At 37.8% G+C, this 16,522-nt stretch overlaps 1 protein-coding gene across 1 annotated transcript in view; it reads right to left on the reverse strand.

Moving 5' to 3' along the window:
* The window catches only part of LOC150084326 (uncharacterized), an 80,805-nt gene that overhangs the window by 12,513 nt on the left and 51,770 nt on the right, over positions 1-16,522 (reverse strand). Inside the window, exons 5-6 of the mRNA XM_090375172.1 lie at positions 3,832-3,933; positions 3,529-3,662 (exon numbers count right to left, since the gene is read on the reverse strand). Coding sequence (XP_090231298.1) covers positions 3,529-3,662; positions 3,832-3,933 — 236 coding nt within the window. The remainder of the gene's footprint in view (positions 1-3,528; positions 3,663-3,831; positions 3,934-16,522) is intronic.

Here is a 16,522-nt window from a genome sequence, read left to right on the forward strand (position 1 = left end):
TTCATACCTTCCTGAAAAGTTTAAAAACTTCAGAAAGTTTGCCACAAGGATTATAGTAATGTTCGGTTCTACCTATGTGGGTGAACAGTTATTTTCCTTCATGAAATCAACAAAAACTTCTCAGAGAACAAGACTGACTGATCAACACCTCTCATCTCTGATGAAAGTCGGAACTGCACAGACACTTCAGCCAGACATATCAAAAATTGTCATTAAAACAAGGTGTCAAACCTCAGGACAAAACACTAAAAATAGTCGTAAATAAATGTTCATTTTGAACTGTTGTAATTTTTGTACAATGTATTTGTTGCTGTTGCATACAAGTCTATGTTGCCGTTTAAAATTTCTTTTTTTTTTTTTTTTTGTTAAACTACTTCATTACTTTGCATTCATGAATGTGGCTAGCCGCTAAACCATTTGTATGCACACTGTATGTTTCTAAGTTTAAGTAATAAAAATATTCTGCAATAATTTTTATTAAATGATTTCGATTAGTTGTCATGTGTGGCCCTCATGACAACACAAATGTGACCCATATGGCCCTCGGGGGACCCTCAGTTTGACATGTCTGATATAGATGAACAGTACACTGTTGAGTCAGTTTGGTGTGACATAAGCACTGCGAAAGCAAAAATAAGAGTAGGAGTGTGTTATAGGCCTAATGACTCGAATGAGCACAATGAACAATTGTACAGAGAAATAGAGTGGGCTAGTAAATCAGAATGTCTTATAATGGGGGATTTTAACTTCCCAGATATTGACTGGAACTTGTGGGTTGGTCACTCACACACTAGTCAGACTTTTGTGGATTTATTGGATGATTGTTTTCTGCAGCAGCATGTTCGAAAGGCAACCAGAGAAAGTAATACTCTTGATCTGGTTATCAGCAGTGATTATTCATGTATTAAGAACTTGCAGATAAAGGAACCACTAGGTGGCAGTGATCACAGTGTACTGATGTGGGATTTACTTAAAGATATAATTACCATCAGGGGTAAAGGAAAGGGTTTTTGCTTTCGTAAAGGTGAGTACAGTGGTCTCAGACAGTTTTTAAATTCTGTACAGTGGGATCAACTGACGATGTTACCAACGGTAAATTCTAAGTAGGAAGCATTCAAGGAATTAATCGTGGATGCTACTAAAAGTTTCATACCTATTAAGAAATATTGTTCAAAGTTCAGGCCTAAATGGTTAGGCCTGAACTTTGAACAAATGTTCAAAATCAAATGAACTAATGAGACTCGTGACAGAGAAGAAAAATGCATGGGATGCATATAAATTATCAGGCAACACAGAAACCTATGATATATATAAGCTGGTCTGTAATCAAGTCACAAAGGAGGTTAGGCAGGCGAAGGCAAATTACAAGAGAAATCTTTGGCAAAGGATGCTAAGAAAAACAGCAAGGATTTCTTTACTTATATAAACTCTAAAAGGAAGGAGATGAATCTGATTGGTCCACTTGATATTGATGGTTCAACTGTTGATGATCCTGCTCAGATAGCAAACAAACTGAATGAGTATTTTGCATCTACATTCGCACATGAGGAGTTATTAAGGTTTTAAAATGCCAGAAGGTTATCAAATTGTAGCAGGGTGCTTAATGATTTTGTAATAACTGAGAGCAAAGTGGAGGAGAAATTGTTGAAGTTAAACATAAGAAAGGCACCTGGGGTGGATGAGATCTATTCAGTTACATTAAAGGAGGCGGCAAAGCAACTAAGCAAACTCTCAGCCATAATTATGAGAGCATCCTTGGACTCGGGGGAGGTCCCCACAGACTGGAGATGTGCAAATGTGTCCCCAATTCACAAAGGGGGATCGAAGGGTGACACGAGTAATATTACATACCAGTTAGTTTAACTTCTGTTCCGGGTAAAATAATGGAGTCACTGGTTAAAGATGCATTACAGGATCATCTAGACAAGACTCCAGCAATAATTCAGACACAGCATGGGTTTGTTAAGGAAAACTCTTGTCTGACAAATTTGATAGGATATTATGATGTGGTTACAAAGGAACTGGATGCAAAAAATAATTTTGATATCATATACTTGAATTTCAAGAAAGCTTTTGACACTGTTGCACATGGAAGACTATTGTACAAATTGGAGCAGAATGGTATTAAGGGTAAGTTGCTACAATGGATAAAAGGATGGTTAAATGGGAGACGACAGAGGGTGGTAATCAATGGGTGCTGCCCTTCGTGGACTAATGTTATTAGAGGTGTCCCACAGGGTTCGGTGTTAGGTCCACTGTTGTTTTGTATATTTATCAATGATATTGATGAAGGTATATCAGGCTTAGTGTTGAAGTTTGCAGATGATACAAAGGTTGGCAGGGTTGTTAATGACAGTAATGGCAGTGTGCTACTGCAACAGGATCTGGATAATTTGGGCAGATGGGCTAAGAAGTGGCAACTGAAGTTTAACCTTGACAAATGCAAAGTACTGCATATGGGTAGAAGTAACCCCAGAGAAACATACCAACTGTGTGGTACTACACTTAAGGTGGTAGAAAATGAAAAAGACCTGGGAGTAATTGTGCAGTCAGATATGAAGTTTCCTGAGCAATGCAGACAGGCTGCCAGGGCAGGTCATGGGGTTTTGTCAATGATATATAGGAATTTTGCTAGCAGGGAGAAGGAGGTGATTGTCCTTCTGTATAAGGCAATGGTCAGGCCGCGCCTTGAGTACTACATACCGGTCTAAATTGTAGATTTGCTTGAACGTGTACAGAGAAGGGCAACAAGATTGGTGAGGGGAATGAAGGGATCCTCTTACCAAGAGAGGCATAAGTTCTGCAAATTGCAGTGGCTGGAGACTAGGTACCTGCACGGTGATCTGATTGAAGTGTATAAGGCCTTGAATGGGTTGAGCATGCTGAATTCTGATGCGATCCTTCCACTTGTTCAGATTACAAACCTAAGGGGGCATAAATTCAAATTAAGAAAAGACAGATGTAGAATAGATGTACGAAAATTTGCCTTTAGCCAGCGGGTGGTTAATTGCTGGAACAAACTTCCATCTGTCATTGTGGAAGTTGATAGGTTGAATAAATTTAAGGAGGAACTGGACAGGCATTTGGAGGGAATGGTGTGATTTTTTTTTTTTTTTTTTTTTTTTTTGGCTCTGCATATGCTCATACACTTGCTTTCTTGCATCACATTCCACTACTACTATTTTCAGATAGGTACCACCACCCAGAATGGAATGCACAGTTTCAGGGCTATTTGGCCCTTCTTCGGTGGGTGGGTAAGTTATGAATACAATTATGAAGTATAACTCGACAATATGAGATATGCCTGATGGTGTATGATGTCATTAGTCTTCTCCTTAGGTGAAGCGTTACTTATTCGAAGTAGTGCAATATCATGGCAACTCGTTGTGAAGGTATTCACAATATGAGATATAACTTAAAATGATGCCGCTTTATAAATATTCTGTTTATTCAGAAATGGCTGTGTATTAATGATGCTATCGCACTTAATATATACATAGACTGATATAATTTAATTGGATTACTAACCTGATAATTTTGTCTTTCATATGAATTGCTTTCTGAAGTTCAGAAACCATTTCATGCAATTTCTGTTGGTTGTATTCTAAATCTTTTTTCTGTTCTTTGTTATGAGAATGGCACAACATACGCACAAATTCTCCCTGAGAGGAAAAAAACAAAACTTAATAACAAAATACCTAGAATACCTGTCATATTATTACTTACCAAAAGCATTCATTGTAATTTATTTGAAATCTTTAAAATGAAATAGATGAATCACATATCTCTTAAATTTTTTTTTAAAAAATTCCTGTTTCTTAATATTCTTACCTTTAAACATTCTGTGAGTTTAATTAAACTGTCACATTTCTTTTGAATATCACTTGCTTTTCTCTCTGAAATATGATGACAGTTACATCCAATCCTCATTTCCTGTCAAGCAAAATTATAATATAGCTTAAACATAAAATAGAATAAGTAAAATGATAGAAATTAGTCAAGTGTTACGAAATACTTAGCAGACACTAAATTGCACAAAGCAGCAGCAACAGAAATCACTAGAATCTAAATGTTAAAAAAAAGTATTTTAACTGAAGGCAAGAAATGAAAATAATATCAGCAGAAGCAAAATGAAAGCAAAACAAAAGTAAACTGTAGGGCATACAAAAAGTTTTGTAAAGAAAGATAAATAACACATATTATATAAATAATAAGGTTAATACAAAAGCAATACACAAAAGCAGTAAACTTAAAATTAATTTATTTTTTAACATAAATTACATTAAAAACTTTCAACGTAGTCTTCTTCAAGCCTTATAGCTGCTTGTCAATGTTGACATAATTTTTAAATACCATTTACTTGTCTGCTGAAGCTAAGTTGTTTGAGGCTTGTGCCACAGCCACACTCAACACTTCTAAAGATAGAAATCTTTTTCCATGCAATAGTTCCTTGAGCTTGGAATAGATCTTAATTATAAGGACTAATATCAAGTCTATAAGGAGGATGAGTAGTTCTTTCCACTTTTAATTGGTGAACTGTACAGACTGTGATATAAGGTCTTAACATTGTCATGGAGTATGAGCTGGCATAGATTCTAACATCTGTGGCCACTTCTGATGAATTTTTGGGTATAATTTTTGACAAAGAACTGTTGCATGGTAGTCTCCAGTCACTGATTTCTAAGTGGCACATAATCAGTGGCAATACTGCCCTCATAATCATAGGCCATGATGACCATTTGTTTTCGCTTTGTTGCCGGTGACATTTAGAAGAGCATGGTGAAGATGGATGCTTCCACTAAGCTGATTATGACTTCAGTATCCAAGTCTCATCAATGGCAACAATGCATTTTAAAAACTTTTCACCTTCTTATCAGTAATATGCAAATAACTGAATAGCAATAACTTTATGCTTAGTTCATTTTGTTCATCTGAGAGCAAATGTGGGATCCACTGGGTGGTAAAAAAACTGAAAAAATTTATAGTGGTAGACATAAATAAATTGGTCAAATTGCATCACCCTCTTAAAGTATTTCCACTCAATATTTCCTTAACTAACTCCCTTTATAGGTAAAATTATGTCATCTCAAAACACGATTACATTATCCAAAAAATTTGGGAAGCATTAGTTGAGGCATCCGATGCAAGAAAGCAAGCTTATGCAGAATCAGCCAAAAAAAAAAAAAAAAACAAAGAACCTCCCATTTGACCCATCCATTCACTCTAAATGCCTGTCTAGCTCAGCCTTGAATTTAAGCCATCAACTTCTACAATGACAGATAGGAGTTTATTCCAGCAATCAACTATTCACGGGCAAAAGGCAAATTTCCACATATCGATTATACAACTGTCTTTCCTCAATTTGAATCAATGTCTCCTGAGGCAATTAATCTGAGCAAGAGGACGAATCCCATCAACACTGAGCTTGCTCAACCCATTCAAGGCCTTATACACCTCAATCAGATCACCTTGCGGGTGTCTATTCTCTAGGTGCTGCAATTTGCAGCACTTAAGCCTTTCTTAGTAAGAGCACCTCTTTGTTCCCCTCACTAATCTTGTTGTCCTTCTTTGTACTTGTTCTAGCAACTCTACATCCTTCCTAAAATGAAGCCTCCAGATCTGTACACAGTACTCTAGGCATGACCTGACCATTGCCTTGTATAATGGGATAATCACCTCCCTGTCCCTGCTAGCAAAGTTCCTATATATCATTGACAAGACTCCATGACTTGCCCTGGCAGCCCGTCTACACTGTTCAGCAAACTTCATATTTGACTGCACAATTACCCCCAGGTCTTTTTCACTTTCCACTTCCCTGAGTATAGTACCACACAGTTGGTACGTTTCTCTTGGTTTACTGCTGCCCATATGCAGTGCTTTGCATTTCTCAATCCTAACTTCAGTTGCCACTTCTCACCCCATTTGCCCAACTTATCTAGATCCAGTTGCAGTAGCATACTGTCTTCACTGTCATTAACAATGACAGTATCATCTGCAAACTTGGACATCAGCCTGATATATACCTTCATCAATATCACTGATGACTACACAAAACAGCAATGGGCCCTGCACTGGACCCTGGGGAATTCCACTAACAACATTAGTCCACGAAGAGCAGTGCCCATTGATTACCACTCTCTGTCATCTCCCACTCAACTATCCGTTTATCCATTGTAGCAACTTGCAATTAATGCCATACCGCTCCAATTTGTACAGCAGTCTTCCATGTACAACAATATCAAAAGTTTTCCTGAAATCCAAGTATATGATATCAGCATTATTTTTTACATCCAGTTCCTTTGTGACCACATAGTATACAATCAAATTGGTCAGACATGACCTCCCTCTAACATACCCATGCTGTGTCTTAACTATTACTGCACTCATGTCTAGAAGATCCTGCAATGCTGCTTTAACCAGTGACTCCATTATTTTCCCTGGAACACAAGTTAAGCTAACAGGTCTATAGTTACTTGTGTCACCTTTTGAACCCCCTTTGTGAATTGGGGATACATTTGCACACCTCCGGTCCATGAGGACCTCCCCTGAATCCAAGGAAGCTTTCATAATTTTGGCTAAGGGTTTGCTTACTGCCTTCCTTAATATAACTGGATAGATCCCATCCACCCCAGGTGCCTTCCTTCTGTTTTACTTCAACGAGTTCTCCTCCACTTTGCTCTCAGTTATTACAAAATCACTTAGCTTCTTATTAGAGTTTGGTAAACTTCTGGCATTCTCCTCCTTGAATAACTCCTTATGTGTGAATGCAGATGCAAAATACTCATTCAGTTTATCAGCTACCTGAGCATGACTGTCAATAGTCAAACCATCTATGTTAAGTGGACCAATCTGATTAATCCCTTTCCTTCTAGATTTTACATAAATAAAGAACTCTTTGCTGTTTTTCTTTACATCCTTTGCCAAGGATTTATCATAATCTGCCTTCGCCTGCCTAACCTCCTTTGTAACTTGATTACAGACTACCTTATATCTTCCATAGGCTTCTGTGTCATGGGATAATTCATATGCATCCCATGCATTTTGATTCTCTGCCACGAGCATCATTAATTCATCTGATATCCATTTAGGCCTAAACTGTGAAAAATATTTCTTGGTATGAAAAGCCTAATAGCCTCCAACATTAACCTCCAACAATAACCTCAACATTAGTCTCAACAGTGAATTCCCATTTAGAATTCACCGTTGGTAACATCATCAATTGATCCCACTGTATAGAATTTAAAAAAATCTCTGAGACCACTGTAATCCTTTACGAAAGCAAAAGCCCTTCTCTTTACTCTTGATGGTAGTTACATCTTTAAGTAAATCCCACATTATACTGTGATCACTGTCACCCAGTGGTTCCTTTATCTGCAAATTCTTAATGCATGAATAATCACTGCTGATAATCAGATCAAGAGTATTACTCCCTCTGGTTGCCTCTCAAACATGGTGTTGTAGAAATCAGTCATCCAATAAATTCACAAAAGTCTTTTAGCGTGCGAGTGACCAACCCACAAGTTCCAGTCAATGTCTGGAAAGTTAAAATCCCCCATTACAAGACATTCTGATTTTCTGGCCTACTCTATTTCTCCGCACAATTGCTCATTATATTCATCAGATTCATTAGGCCTACAACACACCTGCTCTCATTTTCCCTTTCCCAGTGTTTATGTCACACCACACTGACTGAACACTGCATTGTCCACCAATGTCAATTGGATGCACTTTTTAGATTTTTTGTGTTTCTTAACTAACAGCATAACCCCTCCTCCCTTCCTGTCCTGTCTATCATTTCTGTACACATTGTACTCCCCAAATTCCTATTCTGCACTGCTTATATCTGTGTGACACCACGTCTCTGATATCGCAACGATACCAGTCTTGATCAGCACTTCAAACTCATCAAATTTATTAACTATACTTCTAGTATTCATGTATCTGCAAGTATACATGCACCTGTTCCTTACCCTAAAACAGTCCAAGTATTTACTTGTTCCACTATGACTCCTACCAGTCCTGAAAATCCCCAGCACCTTGCTTTGCAAGCTGCTGCTCATTCTAATAGAAGCAATGCAAGAATCACTTATGCCTCTGCCTGCGGCCACAGTTAATCTTTTAGTCTGTGTATCTCCCCAAGCTAGCAGTTTTATATATTACAGTGGTGCATCATCTTGTTCATAAATATACCCACCCACCTGCTGCTATCTGCCTTCACTTTCTAATAAGCAGTGGTATGGCATACACTCAGTTAACTCCAAAGAAAAACATACTTATTGCTCAATGATAGGGAGGGCTTCTCTAGTCGACATATAGCTGCAAAAGTTGGCTGTGACGTCTAGTGTGTCAAGATTATTTAAAAAGAAACGTGAGACCAGAGATGTACAAAGAAAAATTTGGAACCTGACTGAAATACAGCACCTGGTATACTACAGGTGACCACCCAGGAGTGAACCAATGTAAGAAGGGGTTGAGATGTGACATCCACACATTAGGAATGCTGCCCCCTTATGTTACCAAATAATACTAGGTGGTAGATGACTCTCATCAACCAGCGAAATACCACCCTTTGCTTATTGTAGGCGTGAAGTGGTAAAACCCATGTTTAGTCTCCAGAGAAAGGCTCCAGAACCACTTCACCCCCCCATCTCTTTCATCACATAGTATGATTGATATCTTTTGAGGTTATGATGGGCATGGCATTATGGTGAGATCCAATCTTCCTTACATTTCAAGCATACAAGGATTAATCTAAAATGGTGTTCATAGGCTAGCTATTAGATAGTCCACTAGACCAAACCTATTGTTAACTCTCTAGAAGGCAACTTGATCAGCTAGTGTATAATCTTGCTGCCTCTGCTCTGCCAGACAGCGGCTGGAGGGAATTTAAGTAGTGTATGTGGAGGGCTTTGTTGAGGCTACATTATGTCAAGGAGCTAGGTATATTCTTGCTGTTTGTACACTATATCCAAAAATTCCATCACTTGATACAACATGTCCTCCTCTCCTTTTATTTCTACTGAATATATCATAAATAGTCAGACTATTAGAACAAAGATTTGCGAAAAGATCTAAACCTCCCAAACACGTTCTCGTTCATTTCACAAATATACATAGTCTCAGTTCTAATCTCAATAATGAACATTTTTACTTAGTCTGCCAAGTCCACTTACTTTTTCAGCCAGAAGCCTAATTACTGGTTGAGTCATCTCAGTTGTTCTAATTATTCGCTGAACAAATCCTTTCGCTTCAAAGGTGGTACTTATACATATGTCTTGCTTTGCTATTCCCTGTCCGTGATCATTTGGAATCATCTTTGGGTTAAAATCTCTCTACCACATTCTGTCCAATTCATCTGTTACCTCTATCATTCTCCTAACTCCACTATTCACTTGGAACTCTAACTTCCTTCTTTGAAACTTGAATTTCTCCAGTCTAACTTTCCTAACAGCGAGGTAATTTTGCTTGGTGATTTTAATGTTCACAACTCCAGCTGGCTTCCGTTTCCTAGTCACACAGACCCAGCTGGTTACAATGCTGAGGCTTTTGTAATTAAAAATTAATAACACAGCCAACACTCCTGATCTTTATCACACAAACAACCCTTCCCAGTACACGGTCAAAGCAAGTGGTCCTCTAGGCACCTCATATCACAAGTTGGTGATGGGCCTTTCTCCAATGGAGACTTTCTCTCATGGTCATTCTCAACTACGTATTGTTTGGCACTACAAGAATACAAAATACAGAAAGATTTCTATTCTTTTGGTTGGATTACAGTTTTAAATCTTCTGATGTCAATGTTTGCTCACATATCTGAAATCCTTTATCTAAACCTTGGTTTTCCAATAAATGTGTTAAGGCCCTTCAAGATAAGAATGTGCATATTGCAACTGGCTTGTTTCCAAATCTCCGAATCCATTTCTGCCTACACCAGGGAAGTCAAACTCATTTGAGAAATGGGCCATTTTCCGTATTAGTGTAACTTACGCGGGCCGCACACAACCTACAAACCTTGCCATTGCTAAGCCTAAAGACACTTTTTAATTGCTCAGTTATTGCTTGTTGCTGATTGATACTCACAGCTGAAAATTATATTAAAGGAGGCAGCAAAGGAAGTAAGCGAACCCTTAGCCATAATTATGAGAGCTTCTTTGGACTAAGGGGAGGTACCCATGGACTGGAGATAAGCAAATGTGACTCCAATTCACAAAGGAGGATCAAAGGGCGACACAAATAATTATAGACCTGTTAGTTTAACTTCTGTTCCAGGAAAATTAATGGAGGGACTGGTTAAAGAAGTACTGCAGGATCATCTAGACAAGACTTCAGTTATAGCTTGGACACAGCATGGTTTTGTTAAGGGGAAAGTCTTGCCTGACCAATCTGATTGGATACTATGATGTAGTCACAAAGGAACTGGATGCAGGGAATAACTTTGATATCATATATATGGATCTTAGAAAGGCTTTTGATACTGTTGCACACAGAAGACTGCTGAACAATTTGGAGCAGTGTGGCATTGGAGGCAAATTGCTGCTATGGATAAAGGGATGATTGAGTGGGAGAAGACAGCATTAGCATTAAAAGATAGCATTAGAAGACAGAGAGTGGTAAACAATGGACACTGCTAGCATGGACTAATGTTATTAGTGGAGTCCCTCAGGGTTCAGTGTTGGGTCCATTGTTGTTTTCTGTATAAATGATAGATGATGGTATATCAAGCTTAATGTCCGAGTTTGCAGACGATACAAAGGTTGGCAGGGTTATTAAGGATACTAACGACAGTACGTTGCTGCAACAGGATCTAGAAAAGTTGAGCAGATGGGCTGAGAGGTGACAGTTTAACATTAACAAATGTAAAGTACTACATATGGGAAGCAGTAACCCCCAGAGTGATGTATCAACTCTGTGGTACTGCACTGACAGTGGTAGAGAACGAAAAGGACCTGGGGGTAATTGTGCAGGCAGATATGAAGTTTTCTGAGCAGTGCAGACGGTCTGCAAGAGTAGCTCATAGTGTCTTGTCCATGATATACAGGAATTTTTCTATACAGAGATAAGGAGGTGATTATCCCCTTGTATAAGGCAATTGTCAGGCCACACCTTGAGTACTGTATACAAGTCTGGAGGCCTCATTTTAAGAAGGATGTAGAGCTGTTAGAACAAGTACAGAGAAGGGCAACAAGATTAGTGAATGGAACAAAGGGTTGCTCTTACGAAGAAAGGCTTAAATTTTGCAAATTATAGTGTCTGGAGACTAGGCACCTGCGAGGTGATCTGATTGAGGTGTATAAAGCCTTGAATGGTTTGAGCATGCTCAATGCTGACGGGATTCTTCCTATTGCTCAGAATAATCACCTGAGAGGGCATAAATTCAAATTGAGGAAATACAGGTGTAGGATAGATGTGTGAAAGTTTGCCTTTAGCCAGCGGGTAGTTGGTTGGTGGAACAGACTTCCATCCTTTGTTGTGGAAGTTGATAGCCTAAATAAATTTAAGGCTGAGCTGGAAAGGTATTTGGAACGAACGGAGGGGTGAAATGGGAGTGGTTTTTTTTTTTGGCTGATGCTGCATAAGCTTGCTTTCTTGCATCATATGCCTCTACTAATGCTAATACACAAATAACTAATTGAAAGAAAATTAGTCTGAATAAACAATGAAACAAATAATGTAAAACCAGTTTATTTCAGATAATACAATATTTCAATGAGGGAATATACATGAAATTAGGTAATCTAGGTCTTTTTGTCAGATACTTTACTCCATATGCTTGCAACCAGCTTCATAAAAAAAACCTCTTTAGTACATTGTGGCAAGACCTGCTGGCTCACTCAATTCCCAATAAACCTCTGTGTAGTATGGCAGCCCTTCTAATTCACTTTCCAAGTCCTTAAAAAGGAGAGAAAACTGGCAGTGATTCAGTCCTCTGGACTGGATTAAGTTCACAGTTTTGGCCACAGTCTTGAGCACATAGTCCATTTTCAGTATTTTCGAACAGGGAACCTGCTGATGAATAATTCAGTGGAAAGATAGGAAATTTTTGCTTGTCCGAATACTCATCCTTCAGTTTTGCTTCTAGTGTTGAATCAAATCCTTTGACTCTGCCTGTCGTTGCTGGAGAGCCATCGATAGTCACAGCCACGAGTCTCTTGAGAGGAAGCTTGTATTTCTCCAGAATGCTCCATACAGCATCACAAATGTCTTCCCCAGTAGTAGTTCCATGGACGGCAGTCATTTCCAAAAACTCTTCAGTTACTTTCAAATTGTCATCGCAGGCTTGAAGAAACAGTACAACCTGCGCCACGTCTTGAATATTGTTACTTCCATCAAGTGCAATTGAAAAACATTGAAACATTGTGGATGCTTCCTGCAGTTGTTCACGCAAGTTGTCTGATATCTCTGTTATCCTTTCAGCCACTGTGTTTCTTGACAACAAAATTTCTTGGAACACTTTCACATTTCTGGGACAGACATTTTCAGCCACTTTTATCATGCATTCCTTAAGCACAGAGCCTTCACTGAAAGGTTTAGAATGTTTTGTCAGGAAATAGCTGATTTCATAACTGACTTTCGCTACCAATTCACTGCCTTCGTTAATTTTTGTAATTAAATTCTGCTGTCTTTGAAGTGAGTTCTTGATATCCTTTAGTTTTTCTTCTCTTAATTTACCCATGAAACAGGAAAACTTTTCTTTGTGAAATGTATCATAGTGTTGTTTAACATTGTACTCTTTGATGACACTAATCAATTCATTGTGAATAATACACACAATTTTACCTTTTACCTCTGTACAAAAGTAACTCAATTTCCATTTTTCTTGGAATTGTCTCCCTTCATCAACAACCTTTCTTTTTCTGATTGGCTTGGAAAGGAACATCATGTCAGAATCAAGTGTATATAAGAGTCACAACCATGGGCGCCGGCAGGATATTTTGCAAGATAGTGCATGTGGGAATAAATTTTTTGTTCACCAAATTTTTGAATACATGAAATATCTTAATTAAGTCATTACATGAGGCTCTTGATCCATCATGCATGGTATCAAAAGTGCAGGCAAGTGGAAGTGGTTGTATGGTGTGGGGCATGTTTCACTGGCAGGAACTTGGACCACTTGTGCATGTGGAACAACATATCAGTGGTCTAAGCTATCGTAAAATGCTTGCTGACTGTGTACACCCCGCTATGTTACACTTTTTCCCGAATGGCAATGGTGTCTTCCAAGATGACAGCGGCGAGCACCTGTTGTGCAGGAATGGTTTGAGGAACACAGTTCTGACTTCCAGCATATCGATTAGCCTCCGAACTCAACCGATATCAATCCCATGCCTTTCCATAGTGTCCCTTGTTGGACACTATGGAAAGGCATATCAGGCATCTGGATACACCAATCATCTCCATACATGCATTGCTGACCGCATTACACACAGCTTGGTTGGCCATACCTCCCGAACACTTCCAACATCTTGTTGAATCAATGCCACGTCAGATAGCTACTGTACTGAGGGTAAAAGGAGGACCTACAAAGTATTAGGTAGGTGGTCATAATTCAGTGATCACTCAGTGTATAAATATATGAATAAATGAAATATATAGGAATATATGAATAAATATATGGATATATGAATATACAGTGGATTCCGGTTATTTGGGCCACCGGTTAATCAGGGCAGCCATTTATTTGGGGCAAATCTTAAAAAACAGAAACCAATCAAGAAATTAGCCAGGGTTTACTTCGCTTAATTGGGACAGCATGCCATTTAATTGGGGCAGGAGACCGCAGCACTGGAGATTACCCTATGATTGTCTTCGACGGTACCACGTGGTTCAGTCAAAATTCTGGAAGTCATAACCATAAAACAATAAGCGGTCACCTGTTTATTGGACTTTTCTGTTAGTGAAATCTATCATAAATGGAGAGTAAACTCGATCTTACTGAATTTGCGATAATACCGACAGCTGGAATTCTGTGGGTTATTATGGTGAAACATGTTTACACTTCCATGAAATCTTCAATCATATAAAAAAATTAATTTTCAGATCTTCTCTTCATTCCTATTTTTAAAGCTATGTAACTCATTACTCCATTCCCACTTGAGCGTATCGTGTTACTTGCAATTTGTGTGTGCCATGTTCTTTGTTATTGATTGCTTATCTTTTTACTGTTTTAAATTATAATCCCCAGCCCCAAATGTCAGTGAACAGAAATGTCAACTAGTTAGTATGTACATATCACAGTACGTATTAATTATTCCGATTATCACGTATATTCTTCCGATTTTCAAGTATCATTTAATTTTTTAATTGGTAAGGTAATAAAGGATAAATTTTTGCTTAATATATCTTTGTTTTTATAGCCTATGGATAATATTCCTCCTATTTTTGCTAATTAGAATCGCTGTTCAATAGAATTAAAATTCTATTCACAAACATGATCACAATGACCGGCACTTACTACACATCGTATAGTGAATGGTACTTTACTATGGTGAGTTCGTCGTAATGTGATTTGATTGTACAGTGAACTAATTGTAAAGGGGGGGGTGTACATTGTATTTTTAACTATTTATGTGAAACTTCAGATAATTGGGGCAGCCGCTTAATTGGGCCAAAATGCACTAGTCCTGATGTGTCCCAAATAACCAGAATGGACTGTATATAAATGAACACTAGGGGGCTTTGTCCCCTGCTTGCTTGCTTTGCTTGCCCACACCCAACACATGCTTTTCTACGTAAAATGATTAACACGGAGTAAATCAAATCTTTTCTACGTAAAAAACACACCTGTCGATACACACTGATCGATATCTAATCAGGAAATGACTTATGTAATTATTTACCTGTGCCCTTGTAGTGCACAACATTTTCAAAGTCGAATAAATATCACTATTTATTAATTTACCTGTGCATTTGTAATGCGCTGCATTCTCAAGATCAAATAAATATCACTATTTATTAATTTACCTGTGCATTTGTAGTGCGCAGCATTCTCAAGGTCGAATAAATATCACTATATAAATATTTACCTGCATTTGCAAAGAGGTCTTTTCCTTCAGGTTCCATAATGCATGAGGAATATTGTTGCATCCGAAAGAGCAGGACTAAAATATTTACAAACTATACCAATATTTTAATTATTTGCAAAATATACAATATTCATTAATATACAAAACACATTACAATGGAACATCAAATGTTAGATAGTGAAGCATGTGCACAAGGTTGGTGAACATTATGGAGGCAGTTGTCAATAATTAATTGCATTTGCAGTGACATAATTGCCTCGCCCTCTTCTCCCATTGGCTAGAATTAATATCACTAGGAGGAAAACTTTTTTAATGTATAGAGAGATATATAAATATATATAAATGAACGTATATATACATATTATGGCAATCCTTGCACAACACAGTACTCATATAACACTGTTTCGGTCTAACAGAGTTAGAATTGTGGCAACCTCGCATAACATGCCATTTTTCAGCTTTTGTGCGGGGAAAAACTCTGCTATTATGTTTGATGTAATTTTTCAATATTTCCATTCTGTTTTGTGAATCCCCGCTTTTGGCTCACTAATCATTATGCAAAAAAAAAAAAAAAAGAAAAAAAAAAAAAAAGAAAGAAAAAAAATATATATATTGGGAAATCCCCATCTTAGGTTCTGTGCTATTGAACTTGTGGAAAAATCTAGATTTCAAAGTTTATTACTATTGGATAATGTGCCAGGCCATCCAAAAGATTTAAATCATCTAAATGTTGAAGTAATGTTCCTACCACCTAGTACAACTTCTTTAATTAGATCAAAGCCTTTGAAACTCATTACATCAGAAAATCGTTACAATGGATTTTGAAAAAAAATTATTCCGAATTGAATTGATGGAAAATTGAAGTGATGGAGACATAGAAACATATTTCAATTGTGGACTGTATCGGAATCGTAGCTTTATTGCAAGAAGAAGTAAAACTGTCAACATTAAATGGGTGTTGACAAAATGTATGGTCAGAGTCAGTTAATCCAGTAAATATGGTCAAACTGACAGAAAATGGAATCTGTGCAATAGTAGAACTTGCTAAGTTGGTAGGAGGGAAAGGTTTTGATGATATGACTAATGATACCCTCGTGGGTAGCACAGTTGGTAGAATCGCCATCATCCCCACATGGATGGAAAAGACCTAAGTTCGAATGTCGTCGATGACGGGAGGAATTTTTATGGGTCTTTTTCGGAAGTGGATGAGTTAGTCGGTCTTAGGCGAGAGTAGCATGTTTTTTCCTCTGGGAAACTTGGATTTTTCATCTAGAAAAATAGAAAATTGACCTCAGAACGCACAGAGCAGCATAGCCTTAGTTGTAGATGCTCAAAAAAAAAAAAAAAAAAAAAAAAGATTACTACTGAAGACTTTCAAGAATTACTGTTAGAAAAAGAGAATGGCAAAGTGGACTAGGTGGAAATGGCATTGGAGGCAAATCAAATCAATTCAGATGATAGTGTAGATGAAAATTCTGAACTTCCAAATTTTACACTAA

The sequence above is a fragment of the Mastigoproctus giganteus genome, chromosome 6 (genome assembly GCF_048544385.1).
Source record: "Mastigoproctus giganteus isolate SK-2022 chromosome 6, ASM4854438v1, whole genome shotgun sequence".
NCBI classification, from domain to species: domain Eukaryota; kingdom Metazoa; phylum Arthropoda; class Arachnida; order Uropygi; family Thelyphonidae; genus Mastigoproctus; species Mastigoproctus giganteus.